Genomic DNA, 25,000 nt, shown 5'->3' on the forward strand with positions numbered 1-25,000 from the left:
ATCAGTTCACACACACACACACACACACACACACACACACCGTCAGACCATCACACACACACACACACACCGTCAGACCATCACACAGACACACACACACATCTCAGTCATGCTCACAGTCCGTTCACACACACACACACACACACACACACACACCTCAGTCATGATCAGTTCACACACACACACACACACCGCCAGACCATCACACACACACACACACACACACCGTCAGACCATCACACAGACACACACACACATCTCAGTCATGCTCACAGTCCGTTCACACACACACACTCACCGTCAGACCATCACACACACACACACACACACACACACACACACACTCACCGTCAGACCATCACACACACACACACACACACACACACACACTCACCGTCAGACCATCACACAGACACACACACACACACACACACACACACACATCTCAGTCATGCTCACAGTCCGTTCACACACACACACACACACACACACACACACACACACAGATCCAGCACTCACCTTCAGCATCATTCCTGCTTGCTCGAAGGCCCTGCGTACAGTTATAACGAAGACCATATTCACAAAAACACAATGATCTGCTCAATAATCAACCAGATACCTGCAATCAGAAGGAATATACTCACTTGGCAGCATGAAAAAGACTGGACAGCGAGTCAAGGACAAAGAAAGTGTCACTGTTTGGTCAAGTTCAGATGAAATGAACGCAGACAGACTCCTGAATCTGAGCGCGATCAGCGGAAGGATACGATCTGTTTCCGGTGTGCGCCTCGGCCTCCTGCAGGTACGCGTCCTTCGCCTGCTCCAGCTGCCGGGCGTTCTTGAAGCAGACCGCTGGAGGAGGAGAAGAAGAGAGCAGGTCTCCACGAGCTCAGATCACCGGACAGAGACAGTAGCACCTGCTTACTAGGGCTGTGCGATTAATCGAACTCGTAATAAAATCACGATTTGAGCGTGCGAGATTTCTAAATTGCTTTATAGCACAATTTTCCGCGGCCCCGACCTCCCGCAGTATGCTATCCGCAGGGCAGGACTTAGGCAGGCGGGGGCCCCTGGGCTTGAGGTTATGTTTGGGCCCTATACCTACACTACAAATGCCCTCAAATAGAACATCATTATGGAGTAACACAAAATGAACAAACATGCTTTGAGGTTTATAAACAGTACAATTAATATGCAACATGTCTAGGCTATAGTCATAATTTAAATGTAATATTAAATATTCATTATAATATAATAAACAGGATGTGTTCTCTCAGTTAAGAAAATCAAAACACTGAAATAACTTTGAGCAAAAAAAAAAAAACGGTTGTTGGCTTATTAGTATTATAAAAGATATTGTTATATCTGTGTCCTCTTATGTCAGGTTCTTATTTAATCAATAAATTCAATCAAATAAAAAGACATGCTGGTTTTTAAAAATCAAATTAAGTCACTATAAACAAAATTTATAGATGGATTGTGCATAAATGTTAAGTTTAAATATTACATTTTAATGTAGAAATATTAAAAATATAAAATAAGCTACTTTTATTTGAATATGAAACTACAACCACCAGTAGGTGGCAGCAAGTGACTGTCTTAATGATTGAGTTGAATCAACCAATTCTTTTTAAAAAGCTGATTCAATTAACTTTGCAAACGACTACTTTGAATCATTTACTGGTCCGTGTAACCCTGAGGAACAAAACACTTTGAAGACGCAGCGGTTCTGCTGTTTGTTCTATTTTCTTTCTGACATAGCAAAAACGGAATTCTGTAAGTTGTTGTTTACTATACATTTGCGATCTTGCATATATATATATATATATATATATATATATATATATATATATTATATATATATATATATAAAACGGACTTGTTTGTGTGATAGGCTAAGTCCTACATCATAGGCATAGCTATGTTATAAAAACAGAAACTCATTAAGTAGTCATTTTTTATTTTAAATCATTTTTAAGGACATATCTTCCCCACTATGTGTAATGGCAGTAAGACAAGAAAGAGCGCTCAAAACTCATCAGATGATCGCATAATTTAGTGCAACATTAATATATTAATATAAAATCATCCTCTGTAAAGAAATGAGGTGTGAACATTTGAGAATTTATGATTATCTTTATAAATGTGTGCTCTTCTGGGCTAAAAGCTTAATGGAGCTGAAGTAGCCATGTGATAACAAACCAAATTGATATTGCAAACGCGAGTCAGTGTCCTTCTATGTGAAATGTCAGTTTATGAATACCAGTTTATGCTGTTTGATTGTGAACTTGAAGGTCTAGTTGTAGTTATAAGCTGTAGTAGCCTCAGCTTGCCCGTTTAGATCTTGCGCTGCATGGTTGCCAGGTTTTCACGACAAAACCTGCCCAATTGGTACTCAAAACTAGCCTAAACTAACCCAATCGCATTTCGAGGGGTCCGCTGGTAAAAATCACATTTTAGGGAATAAATATCCACGTTCTTGTGGTCGCTTAAAAACCCGCGGACATGAAAATCAACCGCAGAAACAGTGTTAAAGTAGCCAAATTCCACGGGGAAACCGCTGACTTGGCAACACTGCTCGCCTGCGCAGTGGAAATGTGGTTAATAATGAATGAATTCTGAATAGCGTATAATAATGAACAAATCAAACAAACATAAACGGGCAAAGGCGGGGCCCCCTCCAAGGTGGGGCCCATGGGCTGCAGCCCACTCAAGCCCAATGGTAAGTCCGGCCCAGGCTATCCGAACCAATCAGAATGCAGTGCGGCTACATGGAGCGCGAGAACAGAACAGACTGGGGATATGCCTAACTGCAGGTTCACACACTCTGTCTGTGATGCGTATTTTTCCGAGCCCATGTTAACGGATCAGCATTGCACGCAGAAAAAAGATGCGAAAGATGTGAACAGAAAAGGTTAGAAATAGAAAGGTGCGAACATAATATCTAGCACATGAGCATAGAGAGAGTTGTGAGTGCACAGGACACAGTTTGAGCGAGAGGAAACAGTTTTAAGTGCGCGCACTTTCTCCGGAGTGTATCTGAGCACGCACGTCTGGTTTTGTGACAAAACAAAGCGGAGAGATTAGCGCTCGCGCATTATTTTAATGTGCTTTTGCGTTACAATAACGCGCTCTCGCTGCTGCTTCTGCACCACATACACATACTGTATACACACTGCAGACGGAGTACGTGTGAACCTGTATAATGTATAACAAATCTATTTCAGCACCTGAGGCAAGCTACAATGAGCTCAATGACCAATGCATGGCAAAAAAAAAAAAAAAAAAAAAAAATTTCCCTGGACACGGGATTTAATTATTTATTTTTTGGCATATGTCTAGACCAGTGGTTCTCAACCTTTTTTCCCACCGGGCCGCACTATGGTCCAAGTGCAAGTCTCGCGGGCCGCACGCATATCATTTACATATTACTTCACCAATACAAAGCAACCTGATTTATAATATTATAGCCTATTATGGTTTGCGGCACGATGTATGTTAAAATACATCGTGTATACACTCAGTAAACAAAGAGTGACAGCTTTTTTAGTGGTAAGGAGCATTCTTTGCAAGCTTTCTAGTCTATGATCCATTTAAAATGTAGAACTTTGTTTTTCAGCCACACACACGTTGCAAAGTTTCGGGAATGACATCTGCATATTTATGTGGGATTCACTCTCGAAGTAGCAATGATTGACACAATGATGACCAAAGCAATAGACGGGATGTGAAAATGGGCATTAAGAAGCACCCTCTTTTTATTTAATTCATAAAAGAACAATGTATATTTAAAAGCACACATCCAGTTTTGTGTGAGTGAAGGAAATCCACTTGCGAGTGGAGATTCGTGCTCGCGCATTGATCACGTAAAAAACATCTAAAGACTCATCTTTTTCGCCTGCACTTAACCAACTAATGTTAGTACTTACCTATTATTTTTCTTGTCTATCATATTCATAAAAAAAAAAAAAAAAACCTGGCTACGTGTTCTGTACTAGACTAACTGAGACTTGTCATAGCACTTGTATACCGTTGTTGTTCTCTTGTTGATCTGATTGTTTCTACTGTTCTCATTTGTAAGTCGCTTTGGATAAAATGATTAAATGTAACATTTTGCGCTCTCGATATCTGTCAAATATCACTCTATAGAAACCGCGTAAAATTAAGTATAAAGAGGAGAAGAAAGCGGCCCTAGGCAGCTACACATGCCAGGATCCGCCACTGACAGATGCAGTTAGAAATTTACTAAAAACAAGTCTATCGCACATAAAAACATTAGGCTATAGCTTATACTTCTTCTGCGTTCAGCACGTGGGCCGCATTTGAATTCGTGACGGGCCGCGGGTTTAGAGCCACTGGTCTAGACATTTTGTAACACTTTTACTTAGTGATTATTTTTCTTTTGGAAATATATTTCAAATTCATACTGAATGCATTTATGAATGTAAAGCATGTCTGTGTGTGTCAAAATTGTGATTAAAATCGGAAATCGCAAAACTGATCAAAGAAATCGCGATGTGTTTTTGTCCATATCGCACAGCCCTGATCTGCTCACTCACCTGCTTTCGCGTATTCTGACGCAGCGCTGTCATAATCAGGCTTCCACTTCATCAAGCTCGTCTTCAGACTGACACACACCACCAGTTCATTACACATGACAGTATAAAACTCTGCTATTATGTGTATAATCTTTATCATCTGTATAAGCAGATTTTAAAACCAATTCCTCGATGATAAAACCACTAACGTTATCGTTATAGTGAACTCAGGCTGGATCTACTTACTATTTTTCAGCCTTGGCGATGTGCTCGTGAGCCTCGTTGATTTTCTGCGCCATTGTGTTAAATAAGCACTTTAAACATGAAAGATTAAGATGAATAAAGGACTCGGTTTGATGCAGATCAGACCCAAGTGTTGTTATCACCTGATGATGACGACGCTAACGTTTACTTCCGGGTTACTACGTCATCACTTTGCTCAAGAATCATACGCTTCCGTCATTCTAAGAGCGAAAGCGACTAGATTTAGTTATATATATATATATTATTTAGTTTTACGGTATATTGTCATAATCTACATATTTTAGTCTGTTAAATATTTTCTATGCAATTTGTTGGAATTACTATTACGTTCATTAGCTGTAATATGACTGACATTTAATAATAATAATAATAATAATAATACGTTTATTCTTCAAAAGTTTTAGGTCTCTATTAAGGTTTGAAATACGTAACTTGTACGTGACACGTATATGGAAATTCAACCCCGCAACAAAACGCTTTAAAAACATTTTCCAGCGATCACAAAAGACGGTGATTGGCCCATCGTTTTGACCGTTGAGAAAAGTAACAGTTACCACGTGACACTGCCGGTGCGTTGCGTGCGTTCCGTCCGTCATAGACTTATAACCGATTAATAAGACTTCTCAACTTCATTAGCAAATCGAATTAATTTCATTCGTCAGTTTCCGAATGTTAAAAATTAGTATTAAGACATATCAGAAATGACCAATGTCTTATTCAGACGCTACGAGAGGTGAGCAAGTTGTTTTTGCTGCCAACTATCGGCTACACGAGGCATTACAGGACCGCGTTATACATTAACATTTTATCAAATCTAAATACATTTAGTGAGCTCATTTTCTATAGTTAGGTATAAAAGCATTTAGTATGTCACACTGCAAGAGACTGCTCCAATTTGGTTCAAATTAATTTTACTAACAAGTCCTGAAAAACTAAGATTACAGTATTCTCCAATGAACTTCAATCATAGAGCAGCTTAAACCTTCACCGCTGAAGTGTCTGATACACTTATAAACACAGCAGTGGTGCACATATTTGATTACAGATGTACATGAAACACAAAAATATACAAATGATTAAAAATACCAGTACGTGTTACATGGTTGGCATTTCTTTAATAAACATTTGCCAAAGGGGGAGAAAAAAAAAACATCTTCATACAAAAAAAGACATTGCTGCTCATCTCCTCGAAGTCAGTTAAACGTCTCTTTACTTTCAATTTTACAATGGCTATAGACAAGAGCTTTGATCCGTTCACCGGTTCGGTCCAGAAGTGCTAGCGGTCTCTTCAACAGCCCCTCGGTGAAGTTCCCCCGCCACAGAGCCCATGATTACTGAATCATTAGAAACGAAGGAAACAAAAACAAAAAAGAGAACGTACTAAGAAAACGCCGTCCGTCACTGGTCGTGTACGTGTGCAGATACAGCACATTCCTCCATCGGCGTCGCTTGTGTCCACCTACTTTATTCAGCAGTGCAAAACATCATCGTAACACTAGTCTGTCCTCACGCGGATCAAGGTCATAAAACACTTACCCGGCACGGTAAATGCACACTCAAAGGTACAGTTTTAATTTAAAAGACAGCAGTAGAACAGATTACAAAAAACACTCGGAGGGGAAACGCAAAAGCTCCCAACAGTTCGTCCCTCCAAGCTGTTCCTCGGGTGTCTTAGAAATCTTACAAATCGAGTTCTGAGACTCTTAGTGCTGGTCGAGGGCCACTGCGTGCGTCTTTCAGGCTGATGATGCACGGGGAAACTTTTTGAGCAGGTTCCCCTCGAGAATGGGTGGCACTTTTCTATCTGGATACTTTAGTTCGTTCGTGGGCCCCGTAATCGCAACATTAAAGGGTTAGTTCACCCTAAAATGAACATTCGGTCATTAAATCACTCATCCTCATGTCGTTCCGAACCCGTAAGACCTCCGTTCATCCTCATAACACAAATTAAGATATTTTTGATGAAATCCGAGAGCTTTGTGACCCTCCATAGACAGCAATGCAACTGAAATGTTCCCAGGTCCAGAAACATATCAAGGACATCAATAAAACATCAGAGGCTCAACTTCAGTTTTGCAAAGCTACAAGAATACTTTCTGTGCTCAAAGAAAACAATAAAAGCATGCATGCGCTTTATCCTGAACATAAACAGCGCTGATTACATTCTGGGGTACTCTCTAAAATGTTGGAAGACGGTAACTCGAGGAGAAGAATTATTGAATAAATTATGTTATTATTGTTTTCTTTGCGCACAAAAAGTATTCTCATAGATTTGCAAAAATGAAGTTGAGCCTCTGATGTCACATGGACTGTTTTATTGATGTCCTTGCTATGTTTCTGAACCTGTGAACATTTCAGTTGCATTGCTGTCTATGGAGGGTCAGAAAGCTCTCGGAGTTCATCAAAAATATCTTAATTTGTGTTCTGAAGATGAACAAAGGTGTTACGGGTTTGAGACGACATGAGGGGGAGTAATTAATGACCGAACTTTTTTATTTTTCGGTGAACTAACCTTTTAAACATCGCTCAAAAACTTGCCTCGTCTATCATCAGCCTTACAGTCTTCCTTTTCCGAGGCGTCTGGAAGAATCGCCGGGATTCTGTCAAAAAGGGAGTCCTCTGCCCCGAAGCGCGACCGTGTTCACGTGAGGAACGTACCCGAGCGGGAGGGACTGGGATGGAGACGTCCAGGCTTGGCCCGGAGGGGGAACAGACGGCGGCGGCGGTCCGCTGTGATTGTACTCGAAGCGATGGTCCTTGTCTCCGCTGAAGACCGCGCCGGCTCCGTGAGCGAAGGCCTCCGGGCCGAGAGGCGGCTGAGGGGGCATCATGTGGCCGAGGTAGCTGTCTGCGAAGCCAAACGGCGGCGGGGGGCAGCTGAAGTCCGGCTCCGGAGGTCTGGGAGCTTCTCCTGGGGCTGCGGAGGACGGCAGAGCCGGATTGGTCTCGGGGGCCTGCCGGTAGTCCAGGTCTGCGCAGGGAGGCGGTGGCTCTGGAGGTTCTGGGGGTCTCTGGTCCGGCGGGAGAATGGAGAGAGGCTCTAGAGGCCTGGAGGACGAGCCGCCGACTTCAGACACTGCAAGAAACACAACCGCAGGAGCTTATCAGGAGCTGCAGCCCAAATCACACACTCCCCTGCTCTACAGAAGACGAGAAGCAGGATACACTCACACTGGTGGCTAAAATTATTAGAAAGAACACTAGTACATCCAGCAGCTAAAAATGGTTTCATTAATGGAAAGCTTATTTATTCAGCCTTGAGATGGTGTATAAAATTGACCCTTATGACTGGTTTTGTGGTCCAGGGTCATATATATTATTCAGCTACTGCTATTCCTGGATTTCTTCGGTGTGAGAGCGCCCCCTGGCCTTCGGATGGAGATTTACCTCTGATCACAGAACCGTGCTTCACTCACAAGATGCGCATGACTTATCACAGCTTTTATCTATTCATGATTGCGACTTAATTTCGATTAATTGTGCAGCTCTAGTTGAGACATTACCTGGAGATACAGGGCTGGGCTCAGGTGGCGGCTCCGGTGCGTTTGAGATGCCGCCCTCGGCCGCCTCGAACCCCATGACCTCTCCTGCTGCTCCCTGCTGGACTTTGAGGAGCTGCGCGAGGAGCATGGTGACGGCGGTCTGCGTGGCTGCAGCCGAGGCCTCTCCGTCGCCCGGCGGCTGCGGGGATGGAGGGGAAGGAGGCTTCGGCATGGGTGGTGTTCGGGGCGGCTGAGGGGGTTTGGACACTTTGGGGAGGGGAGGCGGCTCCGGGGGTCTGTCAGACTCCAGCGGCTGTCCGGGGGGCAGAGCCTGCGTCAGCTGCTGTAGCGTCTCCAGGCTCATCTTGGACCCCACGGTCTGGGCGAACTGCGCCGATCCCCCCGGAGCGCTTTTGGACTGCAGGAGGTTCAGGAGCACAGCCAGCTGCTCTTGAGTCAGTTGCGAGTTGGGTGCTTTGGGATATAAAGAAAGAGACAATGTCAGCAAGTGTATGATGGCTAGTGTGGTGTAGTGTAGTGAGACAGCATGGCTTAATGCAAACGGATGCTAAAATCCCTCCACAGTGCTGTAGGATGATGTCTTATCGTGAAGATGCTAAGCGCTTGCTTGTCTAGAGGGTAACTGGTGCATGTCTAGAGTGTGTGACGACTAGCAAGCGGAGGATGCAGGCTCCTCGAGTGTTGGTGCTGATGTTCTCACCCAGCAGGGCTGCGGCGGCAGCTGCACTCGGACCTTTGTGTGCTCCGGCGGCGGGGAAGCCCTGCGGCGTGTTGCTGCGGCTGTCGTCCAGACCCAGCTCCTTCCGGGCTTTAGGAGCGGTCAGCTCCTCCGGCATCTGCTTCTGCCGGCGCCGCTTCTTACTCCACAACTCATGGCAGTCCTGCCACAGAGGAAGACTAGAGAAGAGAGAGAGACCGCATCAGATCACAGCACGGAGAGTAACTGTCAATAAATCACCTTTTAAGAAATGTTATATAGTAAACATAGGGGGTATAGAAAACGGAATAAAAAAAATGGAAAGTAAAAGTTAATGATAAATGCAAAAACAACAATCTCATACTCAGGCGGAGGCATCTTGGCTGGGTCCACGTCTTTGAGGAAGTCGCTTCTGAGAGCTTGCTCTGCAGTGCAGCGTTTGCTCGGGTCCAGCGCAAGCATGTGGTCGAACAAATCCAGGGCCATCAGAGGAATACTGAAACATTAATATGAACAGCCACCGCTAAACACACCACTGACACTGAGTTTTACAGCAGCTTAAAGTTTACTGAACAATACATTTCTCTTTACACCTCTAACGCTTCCGTCAAATCATATCAAGATAATCATATTGAAAAATTGAACGCACATGAACACCACCACAATGATGCGATATCTACTGAATATTAAAAGTAAATGAATTTAAAGATCATGGGAGAAGCAAATAAGTTATGAGGAAGTTGGTACAGAAAAGCCTTAAATCTTGTATGAAGATGCTGTTTTTTAAAAGCCTTAAATCTCTCTGGTTTACGATCACAATAGCAACAAGACTCTCGGATAAAAACGTCCCAGGAAGACTTGAACGCAACACAGGAGTCAAATAAAACTCATATCCGTATGCACCTTATATCAGTGTCTCTGCAGGCTTTATGATAATAAATGCAAGAATCTTTAAGACCAAGTAAGGGATAAATTGAATGGAAGACAATATTCAATATGGTCTCTAAATGCAAATGTATCAGCAACACTGAAGTTTGTAAAAGCAAGAGATAGCCATTACTTTTTAATTCATTTCACAAAAATTTAATGACTGCATCACACTGCAAAGAAAGTGATGCTCTTAGTATTTTTGGCTCGTCTTCCCAGTGCAGAGGTCTAAAGATTCTTAAACTAAGGGAAAATGTAATTGAGAAGCAAAATGACAAAAGTAGTCTTGTTTTATGAGAAACTAATGAAAATGAAACAAGAACAAATATCTGTCAAAAAGTTTTCATTCACTATCGACAACCATTTATTCCTGTTTTAAGCGTAAATACAATTGATTTTGTTCAGTTTCTCAGAAAACTAGACGTTATGTTTAATTTGCATCTACAAGTAATTTGATCTTAATTTAAGGATGTTTAGATATTTGAACCGGAGGAAAAAAATACTAGTGCCTTCAAACGATTAATTGTGATTCACTGCATCCGAAAGAAAAGTTTTTGTTCACATGAAATATGTGCGTGTACTGTGTTTATTTATTATGTGTATATATATATATATATATATATATATATATATATATATATATATATATATAGATCATATATATATATATATATATATATATATATACACACACATGCATATATATTTAAGAAAAATATGTTTATATGAATATATACAGTACAGACCAAAAGTTTGCAAACATTACTATTTTTAATGTTTTTGAAAGAAGTTTCTTCTGCTCATCAAGCCTGCATTTATTTGATCAAAAATACAGAAAAAACAGTAATATTGTGAAATATTATTTCAACTTAAAATAATAGTTTTCTATTTGAATATACTTTAAAAAAAAATAATTTATTCCTGTGATGCAAAGCTGAATTTTCAGCATCATTACTCCAGCCTTCAGTGTCACATGTAAACATCCAGTCTATCACATGATCATTTAGAAATCATTCTAATATTCTGATTTATTATGAGTGTTGGAAACAGTTCTGCTGTCTAATATATTTGATGAATAAAAGGTTAAAAAGAACTGCATTTATTCAAAAAAAAAAAAAAAACATTATAATAATATATATTCTAATAATATATTTTCTTTACTATCACTTTTTATCAATTTAAACACATCCTTGCTGAATAAAAGTATTGATTTTATTTTTAAAAAAAGAAAGAAAAAAAAAAAAAAATGACTGACCCCAAATTACTGACCAGTAGTGTATATTGTTATTACAATATATTTATATTTTAAAAAACATAGCTTCTTTTTTTTTTTACTTTTTATTTTTTTTTTTTACATTCAAAGTATCCTAAAAAAGTATCACATGTTCTGAAAAAAAAATATTAAGCAGCAGAACTGTTCCCAACTTGATAATAAATCATATTAGAATGATTTCTAAAGGATCATGTGATAATGATCCTAAAAATTCAGCTTTGCATCACAGAAATAAATGATAATTTAAAAGTATAATAAATTTAAAAACAATTATTTTAAATTGTAATAATATATCACTAATGATCCTAAAAATTCAGCTTTTTTTGATAGAAATAAATGCAGGCTTGATGAGCAGAAGAAACTTCTTTCAAAAACATTAAAAATAGTAATGTTTCCAAACTTTTGGTCTGAACTGTACATGTAAATATTTCAAAATATATACTGTATGTGTTTGTATTTGTATATACACGTAATAAATATACATAGCACACACACACACACACACACATATATTATCTAAACAAAAGCTTTTATTTTGTATGTGATTAATCGTTTGACAGCACTACAAAATACTGAGGCAGAAATTCATGTTTTTGCAGTGCATGCAACATTCAATGCCATGATTTAAGACTTTCTGCTCCGATACAAGACCTTTTCGGCCTTAATTGTGAAAGGGCAAGTTTAAGACTTTTTAAAACCCTGTATATTAATTTAACCCTTCGTAGTGAATCATGAGCTGTAACGCCTTTTAAAACAGACTAAACCGGTTTGATTCATTCCTGATTACTCACAAAGCAAACTCTTCCCTTAACCTCCGCCGGTACTGTTTCTTTGGCTTCATGGTGTTGAAGTAGGGCAGCTTGATCACGTCTGGCCACACAGCGGGGCACGGGCTGCCACAGATTCGGCTGGATCGGACACAGATATATATATAGAGGTCAGCTGAATCTCAGACTGCAGGACGGGAACATCCAGTCTGGAGCCAGTTTTTCTTACCTTATGAGCTCCAGCTGCGCCAGTTCCTGGTTGGCCTGAAAGATGGGCTTCTTCGTGAAAAGCTCTCCCAGGATGCACCTGCGTGACACGGAGGGTTTAAACACCTGGAACCTGGAGGGATTTCTCTATTACCAGCACAGTGTTTCCTCACCCGCAGCTCCACATGTCGATGGCGGGCGTGTACCGCTCCTCTCCCAGCAGCAGCTCGGGCGGACGATACCACAGCGTGATCACTTTATTGGTGTACGGCCGGCTGGAGAATCAACACACGGGACACTCAGCGTCTGCTCGGTTATGTTTATTCATAACGGCTTGCTGAATCAAATCAAGAGACGTACCTCTCTTCAGAGTTATACAGACGAGCCAATCCGAAATCTGCCAGCTTGATCTGACCCCTGCAGGACAGCACACATTCAGACATCAACCGGATGACAGATTTGGCATAATATTAAAGTTTGAACATGATGATTTATGACCCTGGAGCACTAAACCGGTCATTTTTTGGGAAATTTAGATTTATACATCATCTGAAAGCTGAATAAATAAGCTCTCCATTTGATGTATGGTTTAAGATAGAACTATACTTGGCCGAGATACAAAAAATCTGGAATCTGAAAAAATGAGGTACTTAAGAATGCAAATTACTAAATTTTGATTTTTGATAGATATATACTTGGCCGAGTATATATTGAAGTGGATCAAAATATTTATCAAAGCTGTCCCCTAAATATGGACATGATGCTGAAAATTATAGCTTTGCATCACAGGAATAAATATAGAATATAAATATATTATATACAATATATATATATATATTAATATTATCCTGTATATATAATACTTCAGATATATGCAAGCCTGTTTCCTGTATTTTTCCTCAAATAAATTGCAGTCTTAATAAGCAAAGTTTAAAAAAAAAAAAAAAAAAAAAAAAACATTAAAATCCTTCTGATCCCAAACTTTTGACCGGTAGTGTACATCCCTAGGGCTGGACAGTAATTCAATATTGATATATATCGCAATATAATTTTTTTCAATAACGGTGATATGATTTTTAAACATTTCCGATATTTCAATATACATTACCAGTGTTTCCCACACATTGATTTATTTGTGGCGGCCACGATATCAACACTGACCGGCACACACGGTTTGTAGGAACAGACATCCATCGTGGGTGTTCTTTTAAGTGTTTTTAATATAGTTCATATCAATATCGGAATGATATCATATCGACCGAAATTAAGAAATATATCGTGATATAATCCCTTATTCTGTTAAAGGGTTAGTTCACCCAAAAATGAACATTCTTATATGAGAGATTAATTATGTTGTGTTTGCATTCAGTTAGTAATTTTGTTCATCTTCAGAACACAAATTAAGATATTTTTGATGAACTCCGAGAGCTCTCTGACCCTCCATAGACAGCAAGGGAGCTACCACGATCAAGAATAGCACGCATGCGCTTTATCCTGAACATAAACAGCACTGATTACATTCCGGGGTACTCTCCAAAATTTTGGAAGACAGTAACTCGTGAGAAGAATTATTGAATAAATTATGTTATTATTGTTTTCTTTGCGCACAAAAGTATTCTCATAGCTTCATAAAATTACGGCTGAGCCTCTGATGTCACATGGACTGTTTTATCGATGTCCTTGCTACGTTTCTGGACCTGGGAACATTTCAGTTGCATTGCTGTCTATGGAGGGTCAGAGAGCTCTCGGAGTTCATCAGAATATCTTAAATTTGTGTTCTGAAGATGAACGAAGGTCTTAGGGTTTGAAATGATATGAGGGTGAGTAATTAATGAGAATTTTAAATTTTTTGGGTGAACTAACCCTGTAACGTTAACTCTCGTGTGCACTGACTTGTTATTGAGCAGGATGTTGGAGCACTTGATGTCCCGGTGCAGGAAGTTATTCTTGTGGCAGTAGTCCAGTCCTTCCAGCAGCTGCCTCATGAAAGACTTGATGTGGCTCTCGTTGAAGTGCACAAGGCCCGACTCCAGCAGGCCCATCAGATCGTGGTCCATGTACTCAAAACACCAGGTAAAACGCCCCTGTGAGGAGAACACACAGTTACACACCGACACAGCGGAGAAACTCCGAGCCACAGGACGGGTCGTGTCCGTGCGGTACCTTTATCGTTCTTGAAGTCTAAAGCGTCCTCCTTGTCAGTGACGATCTCCTTCATGTTGATGATGCTCTTGTGGTTGAGCTGCCGCAAGATCTTGATCTCCCTGATGGCTGTGATCGGAAAGCCCTCCTTCTCGTTGTCCAAACGGACCTTCTTGAGGGCCACCAACTCCGCTGAATAAACAAAAACATGAAAGATAGATGATTAATGGCTTCAGAATGCATAATTAAGGCACCTGGGCACAGACTACATCTCTATTGTCACGGTGTATATATAGACATGTGAGAACATCTTACCAGTGTCTTTGTCCTTGGCTTTGTACACCTGTCCATAAGTACCTTCTCCAGTGATCCCAATGATCTCAAACTTGTCAACGCAGCGCTTTCCCCAATCTATCTCCGTCTCCTTGATCTCTCCGAAGCGTGGACCGCATATTCTGCAGAACAACCACAGGTGAGGTTTAGCGTTGCTAACCGGAGTAGATGTCTCCGGAGGGGCTGTTTGATTACATACTTGGGTCTCTTGCGCGGGGTGTGCGTCTTCTTGTCATCAGGCGGGCTGTGGGGCGAACCGGGGAGCTCTGGAGGAAGAGGGAGGTCTGCCAGGAGGTGACGGGCTTTCCTTTCGGGTTTCTTCTTCCCTGTGATCGCTGAAGACTCCTTCAAGATACCGGCACTGAAAAAAGAAGCCATCAGTGGAACGATTAAAAAGAATGCACGATCCAACAAAGTGTGGATCCAAGGTTTCTGCAGGTCCTGAAGCTTTAATTCACCATTCCACAAATTAAGACCCTTAGAAACGTCATCAGTATTTTATACCTCCACAGTACTTTTGTCTTGTTTTCCAGAACAAATATCTGAACATCCTTAACACAAGATGCATGCACTTGCGAAGTAAAATCTAAAGATAGCTGGTGTCTTATCTTCTGAGAAATTAAAACTAAATGAGTTTGTGTTTAAAACAAGAACAAATATCTATCAATGGGTTATGAAAATGAAACGTTGATTTTCTGAGCCCGCTGGCGGAGATCTGTTTTTGTTTTAATAATAAACTCTGTACATTTTGATCGTTTCTGAGAAAACAAAACTTCTAACATAATTGTGCTTCTCGATTTATCCTGATTTAAGAACCTTTAGACATTTGCTCTGCAGTCTGATCAGAAGAAGATATAGTAAAACCTATTTTTCTTCTTCTTTCTTCTACTTCTTTGTAAAATGAGTTAAACGAAAGTTGTTAGAAGCTGTATTTTCAAAACGGTTGCGAACTCATCTTCAGCTCTCTATTCACTCACACTTCCAGAACACACTGACTCAAAGAACGCCACTTTACTTTGCCCTCAATTTAGGCCTTGAATTGTCTTCACTTTGTCTTAAATAGGTATTTAAAAAGTCTTAAATTGACTCAGATGCACGGTTTTAGAAGATCAATGTTGAAGACACACCTGTCGCTTCCGTCCAGATGATCCAGATTGTTTGCTGCCAGAGGAAGAGAGGCGACGGCTGGAGCAGCTGCTTTCTCTCGGTCCTTGTCCTTCACCTGCACGGACTGTCCTCCCTTCTTTTTGTCCTCCTTCAGCTTGGCTTCTCTGCTGGGCTGCGAGGCGTCTGAGCTCTTCTTGTTGGGTCGCTCCACAGGAGACTGGGCTGACTGGACGCCGGGGTTCTGGGGCCCTTCTCGGACACCGGAGGCGGGTGAGGGTGGTCTGGTCTTCTTGGTGACGTGGTTGGTGACGGGGCTGGGCTGGGAGCGCAGGAGGAGGACGAGTCGCCCTTGGTCGGGGTGGAGGTGTTGACGCGGGCGGCTTCGGCGGCCTTGGCTTTCTTCTGCTTGCTGAGCTCGGCGGCCAGGCTGCTCTTCAGGGTCAGGGAGCTGGGGGACAGACTGGAGGGCCGGCTCTGGGAGCGTGAGTGCCGGTGACGGCTGCGTGAGCGAGAGGGACGCGAGGACTGGTACGGGCTCCTGCTGCGGGACTTTCCCGTCCGCCTGAGAGCGACAGCAGAATTAATTCATGACAGGGTTCCCACACATTCAGCATTTAAAAAGTCCGTACCTATCATATCATATTTTATTTTAAATGGTTAATGGTTCATTGTGCTTTTTTTTTTTTTTGTATTTTTTGTGTGCATGAAGGAAGGAGTCATTAGTAGGTAGGGTGTGTTTGTTTGTATAGATAGAAATACATTGTATGGGTCAAAATTACACATTTCTCTTTTATGCCAAAAATCATTAGGATATTAAGTAAAGATCATGTTCCATGAAGATATTTTGTAAATTTCCTACTGTAAATATATCAAAACTTGATTAGTAATATGCATTGCAAAGAAGTTCATTTGGACAACTTTAAAGGTGATTTTCTCAATAGTAAAATTTATTTATTTATTTATTTTGCACCCTCAGATTCCAGATTTTCAAATAGCTGTATCTCAACCAAATATTTATGTATAAATCTCCATTTAAAAAAAACTGAGCCTTATGACTGGATTTGTGGTCCAGGGTCATATATTTGGTATATAGTACAGTCATCTAATATTTTTATTTTCTCAGTTTTTTTTTTTTTGGATTTGTGTTCCCTAAGTGGCATTAACACACAGAGCCCCTAGAGCGAGAGAGAAAAAAAATAAAAAATAAATAACATGCACATGTACATGTACATGCACACAAGAAAAACTTTTTTTTTTTTTGCATGATTTTTTTTTTAATGCATGCTTACACATTACAGTTTCTAGTTTTATATAACCCATTTCCTTTTAGGAATATGACCAAAATCTTATCACGATATGAGAGTGAGGGGGCGGGGCTGACCTCGTTGCTATGGATGATGTCAGAGTGCTTATTAATTATGCCCACAGTGATTGGCTGATAGTCTCTGTCAGAGATTTATTCATAGAAATATTTTACAGTAAAGATAAAGGTTTAAAAATAAAAATGTTACCACATTCAAATAAAGATTTAAAAATGCAGGCTAAGTGTCACTAATTAAACAAGCATGTGTTCAGCTAACTGTCAGCCTCTAACATGTGTGCTTCTCATAATTAGTGAATATGCATATAAACAGCCTTTTAATTAACAGTAGAATAATCACGGCTGACAGTAAGACATGCAAACGTAAAAGAAAGCCATACTGGACACAAGAACAGCTGTTACTTCTTTCCGAGCGTGTTAATGAGAACAAGGACATACTCAAAGAAGAATCTGGAGTTGAGACAACCTTCACAATCGAAGGTGATACCTTTATAAAAGCTCATTATCGTCAAATGTTTCTAAAATGTTTACTAGTTTTAGCACTAAAATCCTTTGTGAATTACTTTCTTGATCAAAATTTTAGGAGTCTTAAATTTAGGACTGACTACTTGTAAAACGTGATTTATTTACTCTTTTTGTAAACCTTTATCCAAGTACTTTTGTTATAGTTTAAATGTTAGATGTGATTGTACTCAAAGTTTAATACATGTCAAATCCTCATTTAGGAATAAGATCCCGCTGGGTGTTTGAAATTTGAATCTAACAATTAATAATGTAGCTGTAGTTTAAAGATTATTAGTGGAGATCATTCTGTGGCAAACACCATAAAAGCAGTGTACATTTGCTGAAACTCAATCTTCAAGATGTGCTGCATCACATTAGACATCACTAGCTGTTGTGCCTTAACCATTCAAAACTCAATTTGAGAGCTAAGTGGACAGGACTTTTTTTCTACAATAATGATTTAAGTGATTAAGTATATCAAGCAACAGATCACCGACTGCACAGCCATTGCTCATTTCTATAAAGCTATCACCGGATATTGAGAAAGCTCATTGAGAATGACTGATATCTGGTGGTCAATGAGTCTTACAGACTAATTTTATGAATCTAAGTTCACTATATTTGGAGCTTGAAAGCCTGTGTTGTTTACTGTATGTTCACTGTACATTTTAAAAATCTCATTTTGTGTTTTGCAGCAGAAAGCCACATACTACCTACCATTTATAAGTCTGAAATCAGTCAGATTAAAAAAATAAAAAAAATACACCTTTTATTAAGCGAGGATGAATGAAATTGATTAAAGTGCCCCTATTATGGATTTTTGAAAATGACCTTTCACGCAGTGTTGCACAGCTTTAAGTGAATGAAAACATCCTGCAAAGTTTTAAATCTGAAAGTGCACCGTGTATAAAGTTATTGTCTTTCAAAAGAAAGAGTCGACTCAGAGTCATGAAAACGAGTCATTTTTAAAACGACTCTTTAGCTGTTTCAAGGTGACGCCAAACTGAAACATTAGCATATTTATGCCCGCACGCTTGTTGTGCGCGCAGACCCGCGAAAACTTGAACCTCCCCTCCCTCAAACACCGCGGCGGATTCCTGTGGAGAAGACCTGTGCTTTGTGAGGGGAGATCCGTTACGGTACAGTTAGGGTATGTCGAAAAACTACCAACTCATTTTCTCCTCCAACTTTAAAGTCATCCGAAATCACTGCAGAAACACCGACCCAGTGTTTACTGAAAGGATGGTCAAACACTCTTTCTAAAAAAAAAAAAAAAAAAAAAAAAAAAAAAAAAAAATTTAATGTTAACAACGATGTAGGACGATTCTGAAGTTGGAAAAGAGTTGGGAGATTTTAGACACACCCTGTCTTGAGCCGCTGTACACAGAGTATGCATCGCAGAGCTAGACAAGACCAGCAAAAAGTGTATAATTTTAATATAATTATTTAAGAAAAAGACCGATTGTTTTGTTATATAAGTTGCGACTGATGAATTATTTGCGACTGAAGAAAGAGAAACATGAAGATCTTGGATGACGTGGGGGTGAGTAAATTATCAGGATGTTTTTATTCTGAAAGTGGAGTAATTCTTTTAAAAACTTGCTGTCATGTACTCTGAAGCCTACTGTAGCATGCAGAATACATGTTTAGTTGTGTGTGTTGTGTTCGCTCCGGCAAGCTTGTAGGTCTAACAGCGATATCTGTTCACTCACAATAGTCTAGAAACGCATGGATGAAGTGACGTGACATTCAGCCAAGTATGGTGACCCATACTCAGAATTCGTGCTCTGCATTTAACCCATCCAAAGTGCAAACACACAGAGCAGTGAACACACACACACACACACTGTGAACACACACCGGAGCAGTGGGCAGCCATTTTTATGCTGCGGCGCCTGGGGAGCAGTTGGGGGTTCGAAGCCTTGCTCAAGGGCACCTAAGTCATGGTATTGAAGGTGGAGAGAGAATTGTACATGCACTCCTCCCACCCACAATTCCTGCCGGCCCGAGGACTCGAAACTCACAACCCTTCAATTGGGAGTCCGACTCTCTAACCATTAGGCCACGACTTCCCCAAATCAATTGGGAGTCCGACTCTCTATAGTTTAGTATTGTATTTCGGATGAATAGTGAATGTTTGTGGTTGTTATGAGCAATAGGTTAGTGTACAAACTGCAGTGCTTTATCAATAACACACATAAACATGACTGTGTTGGGTGTTTACCAGCGAGCTGTGGGCTAGTAGTGGTGATGTTATTGACCTGCGCTGAACACAGTCAACCAATCACAACAGACTGCGTCATCAGACCAATCACGTGTTGTGGGCTAGTAGGACCAATCACGACAGACTGTGTCATCAGACCAAATCACCGCAGTTTAGTGTCACGCAGAGGGAGGGGTTTGGAAAAATTAATCGTTAAACGAATCGTTTGGGAATCATTGAGCAAAAAGGAAAAAAGCCATAACAGGGGCACTTTAAAAGAGACAAACGGAATGTCTTAGGTTTTAATATCTATTTTAAATAAATTTTGTTTTTTGGTATTTTTTATTAATGATGTAGTTAAAGTTTGATTGAAAATATTGATCATTCTTGAGCAGCAAATCAGTATATTAGAATGATTTCTGAAGATCATGTGACACTGAAGACTGGAGTAATGATGCTGAAAATACAGCTGCACATCACAGAAATACATTACACTTTGACAAAGATTCACACAGAAAACTGATTTTTAATTTAAATTGATTTTAAAATATTTCACAGTTTTTACTGTAGTCTTGATCAAATAAATGCAGCCTTGGTGAGCAGTGCAGACCTCTTCAAAAACATAAATCTTACAGAGCCCAAAATGTTGAACATTCAAATCATTTTTGGGTTTACTAGTCATTCAGTGAAGAATAAAAAACAAGTGGCTAACACTGTGCATATCGCAGTGCTACGTCCCCCAACCAACATCACTCAAGATGAAATCATCAGACATTTACCCGATGCTTTCTTTAATCCAAGACAATATTCGAACACAGAGATCAGATAAAGCTGGGTTTGCTGTACTTACGAAACCAAAGGCTTCATCTTGTTACAATACAAACTGCATTTAAGTGATCTGAGAGCCATCCATCAATAAACAGAAAGATAGAACTAAACGCAGAAACTAAATAAGGTGGCTGCTTATAGAGCACTTTTCTGTGACTGTGAAAGTTTTGTCTGTCTTTTGTCCTTGTGATAAAGTTTTGTGATTGAGAGTGAACCTGCTGTAACACAAGACAAGTTTCAAGTTGTATCATCATCACAGAACATATTTAATCAACAAACGGGTTTTAAAATCAGAAATGTGCTATGCATTCATCCTAAACAACACAGCACTGTAGAATTTACTATAAACAAAAGTGAACGGGGAGATGATGCACAGTTTACGGTCAGTGTCTGTGCTGTTTGCTTGTGCAATCCTCTGCCAGCGAAGCGGATGAAGACACATAATGGCTGAGTCAGCCAATGGAAATGCACGTAATGTGCTTCTCAAACTGAGATTACACTTATGTTTATAATTACAACGATCATTATGTCTAATAAAACAACTGATTGATGAGTTTTTTATAAATCTCTTGTGTTTTTTTTTTAATCGTGAGGTGGAAGCAGATGCTAATGTCTCAGAGTCTGAGGCTTCAGTGTCCAGCTGCCGTTCACGTGAGCTCCAGCACCACGCAACACGCGTGTGCCTCATTCTGCAGAGCGTGGAACGTGTCAACACTGGGTGGAAACACTATAAGGTCAAACGAATCAAATCCAAACCTCTTCTACACTTCTGTCTTGACTAGAACTAAAATAGCAGAAACAAATAAAGGTTGCATGGTCTTCATAAATCCACAACAGCACGATCTGACACCTCTACCGACTGCCAAGTTCTCATTTCAGATCTTATATTAAATTTGATTCATTTACATTAAAGATGAATGAGCGTGCATTTAATAATACGACATAATTGTGACATCATGAGACTGGAGTTACACATTTTGTATGCCTCCCGGTTTCAGATTTAGAAATTCTGGTGATGATTTTGCATCTGACAAAGAAAGGCAACAATAATATCCCTCTAATAGTTTCAGCCAATTATAAAAAAAAAAGCACGGTCTGTATAGTAGCAAAATACCATTTGCACTACAGTTTGTTAACCTACTAATGTAATAATAATAACAACAACGGGTCTTTGTTTAACAGTGTAAGTAGCTTCATTTTAAATAATTTTTTGATTCAAGTAGTAGAATAAGGCACGCAACATGTTTCGGAGCATCCCAAGCAGTGATAAAGATTGTGTTCGTTAGCACTGCATTATTATATACTTAATAATCATAACAACAAGAACTCAGATAAACCATATATTGTGGTAGCTGTGTGTTTAGAATGAGGCTGTTTGTTAGTAGTTTTGTATGGTTTTTTAAGCGGTTTAATTTGGTTGATTTATAGTATTTGGTGTTTCCGCGAGAGATGGAGATTTACACTATCACAGAACCGCGCTTCACTGAAAGATACGAACGACAATCACAGCTTCTAATCACGATGTATCGCCTTTGCGACGATTTTAATTAATTGTGAAGCCCTACTATCGACCAAAATTTTCATATCGGTGTGTCCCTAGATACTAACACACGCATAACATAATTAGAGTCTCTCGGTACACAAGACTAGCGATTGACCGATATTTCTTTTTTTTGACAGCCAGTGCTGATATCCTGGAAAGCAGTGTGGCCAATATAAAGCCAATATAATTTTATTTATTTGAATTAATATTTAATAAATCTGAAATCATTTGAAAATGGATTAATAAATACATGCGTAAAATAAACATTTAAACTTGCGATGACAATATTCTTCACAAATAAATATTTAATAAAAATAGAATTAAAAAGGAAGCAAACAATGTATGTATATATATATATATATATATCTATATATATATAGATATCTATATATATATATATCATATATATAATATATATAAGGTCAAAGACGAAAAAGTGTTTAAGCATAAAAAAAAAAGTGTAATACTGCTTTAAACTGTTTTAGTTTTTTTCCCAAAAAAATGCAAAAAGTTTTCTGTTTTATTTAATTGCAATTTTGTTTTTGTTTTTCTGAGCAAAAAATAAACATCATACATTTTCCCCTGATTTACAGAAGACACCCAGTAAAATGTCATTCAGTGTAACAATCTCGTCAGGAATATTTACAACAAAAATCAGTTTATGACATATTAAAAGACTAATTACTTTCACCCCAAATACTAATGAGTTGTAATTTTACATTTTTAACATTTGCCACTATTCTAGGTTTTGCCCATTTGTCAGTAAGAATTTTTTTACTAATTTAAAACACAATAAAATTTAGTATGCACCATTATTCTTTTAGACATTTTAATATGTACACGTCAGAATAAGCATGTTGTTTGAATTTTTGCATAAATATTGTGTTACACTGAATGACAATCTAACATTATTGCAACCAAATTTTGATATTTATTCTCCAAAAACTTATTTGAAAACTTAAAAGTAGACATTTTAAATTACATTTTAATGTGCTTTCTACGGACACAAAATCACTTTTGTACATTTCTTTTGATGCGGACATCTTAACGTCTTTGACTTTGATGTGTGTTTTGTTTGTTTTGTTTGTTTTAAATAAACCCAGGTAAGACTCGTTTTACATACAACACACAGTGAAAATAAATGGTCAAAAAACATTTAAACACTTCGGCCAAACAGAAGAACGTCTCCGCCGGTGCCGATATCAGAGGAGTATCGGCCGATATTTACTCCACGACTGAACTCGGAGCGCAAACTCTTTCTTACCTGGGGTCCGGACTGGGGCTCGGGGACTTCCTGTAGGGGCTCCTGGAGCGGGGGACCTCGCTCTGCTCGTAGGGACTGTGTCGGCCGTAGCTCGGTGACCGGCGCCAGTACGGACTGCTCGGGGAGCGCTTCCTCTTACCGGAGTACGAGCTCGGAGACTTCGACACGTTATAGGCACCGTACAGCTCTGACTCCCGAGCGTAGGTCGAGCTCGGAGACGGTCTCTTAGCGGGGCTCCTCCTGGAAATAACCGGGTAGTTGGTGTTAGGAGACGGGTATCCGTAGGAGTACGCCGTCGCGAAGGGACTGACGTTATCCGCCGCTCGGAAGCTCGGGCTGCTCCTCCAGTAGTCGTCGCGGTAAGCCTGCGGGGGGTCCCTGTACGCGGAAGGAGGGTCCTTCTCGGATTTGGACTTGCTTTTAAGTCTTTTCGACTCTTTTTTGTCGGCTTGGGCCGCGGAGGAAGGCTTCCTCCCGTTACTGTCGTGATTTCTCACGCCGCTGCGGGACTTTAACGCCGCGTCCCGTTCCCGGTTGGACCGGTTCCTCTTCATCTGCTGCTGCTTCTCGTCTCTCCTCCGGGAGGAGTCGTCGTGCTCGCTTCTGCCCGGTGTGAAGCTGGAGTCCTGGAGCTCGGGTTCGCTCACGGACGGCGTGCCGGTTCTGGGCGACGGGCTACCGGAGAAGCGCTCGGACTGCGAGCTCACGTCGTCGTACTCCACTAAAGTGCGAACAGCCCCGTCGTAAAGCAGCTCCTGCTGCTGCTTCTCCCAGCCGTGCTTGTGCTTCTTCCTCCGGGAGGAGGAGGACGAGGAGCGCGGTTTCTCCCGGTGTCTCTCCCGGCGGCTCTTGCTCCGCCTCGCGTCCCTCGGAGTCCTCTGCGCGGGCGGCGGCGGGCTTCTCCCGCGGCCCTCGCGGGGAACGATCTCTGGGTTCGGCATCGAGTCTCAAGCTTGTATCGCTCGCGCTTCAGTGCTAAACAAAGCAAAACATTTGAAACCCGCTTTAGTAGCACAGCTAGCGTTAGCGTTCACACAGCGACCGTTCCCAACCGGAACACACCGAATCCGACCATCATAACACACATCGATCGGATTAATCCCTAAAGTGCCTCGGAGGAGTCAATAAAAGCCTCGAGCTGTACTCCAGCTCGGCGCATATGATGAAGAGGGAGCTAGTGTTAGCTAGCCTGTGCTAATTTAGCAGATCCGCCTCACCAGCCGCCTTTAAATCCGCCTCCATGGCTCAGGTAGCGCTGTCCGCCCGGTCACGAGTTAAAAGCGGCTCGTTTTCTGCGCCGGGGCCTTCTAAAAAGGGAAGATCCCATCGAAATGTCAGCTAAATCTCACACATACTCACGCGGGGCTCAACTTCTCGTCGCCCTCTCACACCGACTCACTAACACGGAAGTAGCACACATGTCCCTCAGCGCAGAGTTCAGCTCGGCAGATTCCACACGATGCAGAAAATCATAAATTCATTTTAGTCCACAGAGTCCGGTTTGCGTGGCATTTGGTATCTAAATAGCATCTCAATAAAAATACTATATAAAGCAGCTGGTTTAAGGACTGAATTAAGC

The 25,000-nt window shown here is 40.6% G+C and overlaps 2 protein-coding genes across 2 annotated transcripts in view; both read right to left on the reverse strand.

The window, feature by feature from the left end:
• The window catches only part of LOC109050157 (gamma-soluble NSF attachment protein-like), a 9,522-nt gene extending 4,563 nt beyond the window's left edge, over window positions 1-4,959 (reverse strand). Inside the window, exons 1-5 of the mRNA XM_042751958.1 lie at window positions 4,785-4,959; window positions 4,560-4,627; window positions 768-852; window positions 645-662; window positions 520-550 (exon numbers count right to left, since the gene is read on the reverse strand). Of these exons, the coding sequence (XP_042607892.1) occupies window positions 520-550; window positions 645-662; window positions 768-852; window positions 4,560-4,627; window positions 4,785-4,837 (255 nt within the window). The 5' untranslated portion in view covers window positions 4,838-4,959. The remainder of the gene's footprint in view (window positions 1-519; window positions 551-644; window positions 663-767; window positions 853-4,559; window positions 4,628-4,784) is intronic.
• A 2,260-nt stretch (window positions 4,960-7,219) lies between these two features.
• On the reverse strand, window positions 7,220-24,585 carry LOC109058317 (cyclin-dependent kinase 13-like). The gene is given in 16 exon segments (XM_042751809.1): window positions 7,220-7,878; window positions 8,306-8,767; window positions 9,006-9,202; window positions 9,367-9,498; window positions 11,994-12,110; window positions 12,199-12,276; window positions 12,350-12,451; window positions 12,537-12,593; window positions 14,070-14,242; window positions 14,244-14,260; window positions 14,340-14,510; window positions 14,634-14,773; window positions 14,851-15,012; window positions 15,779-16,079; window positions 16,082-16,320; window positions 23,422-24,585. Coding segments are annotated over 16 exon segments (3,762 nt in total). The 5' UTR covers window positions 24,363-24,585; the 3' UTR covers window positions 7,220-7,405.
• Between the last annotated feature and the right edge of the window lie 415 nt (window positions 24,586-25,000).

The sequence above is a fragment of the Cyprinus carpio genome, chromosome B24 (assembly GCF_018340385.1).
Source record: "Cyprinus carpio isolate SPL01 chromosome B24, ASM1834038v1, whole genome shotgun sequence".
NCBI lineage: Eukaryota > Metazoa > Chordata > Actinopteri > Cypriniformes > Cyprinidae > Cyprinus > Cyprinus carpio.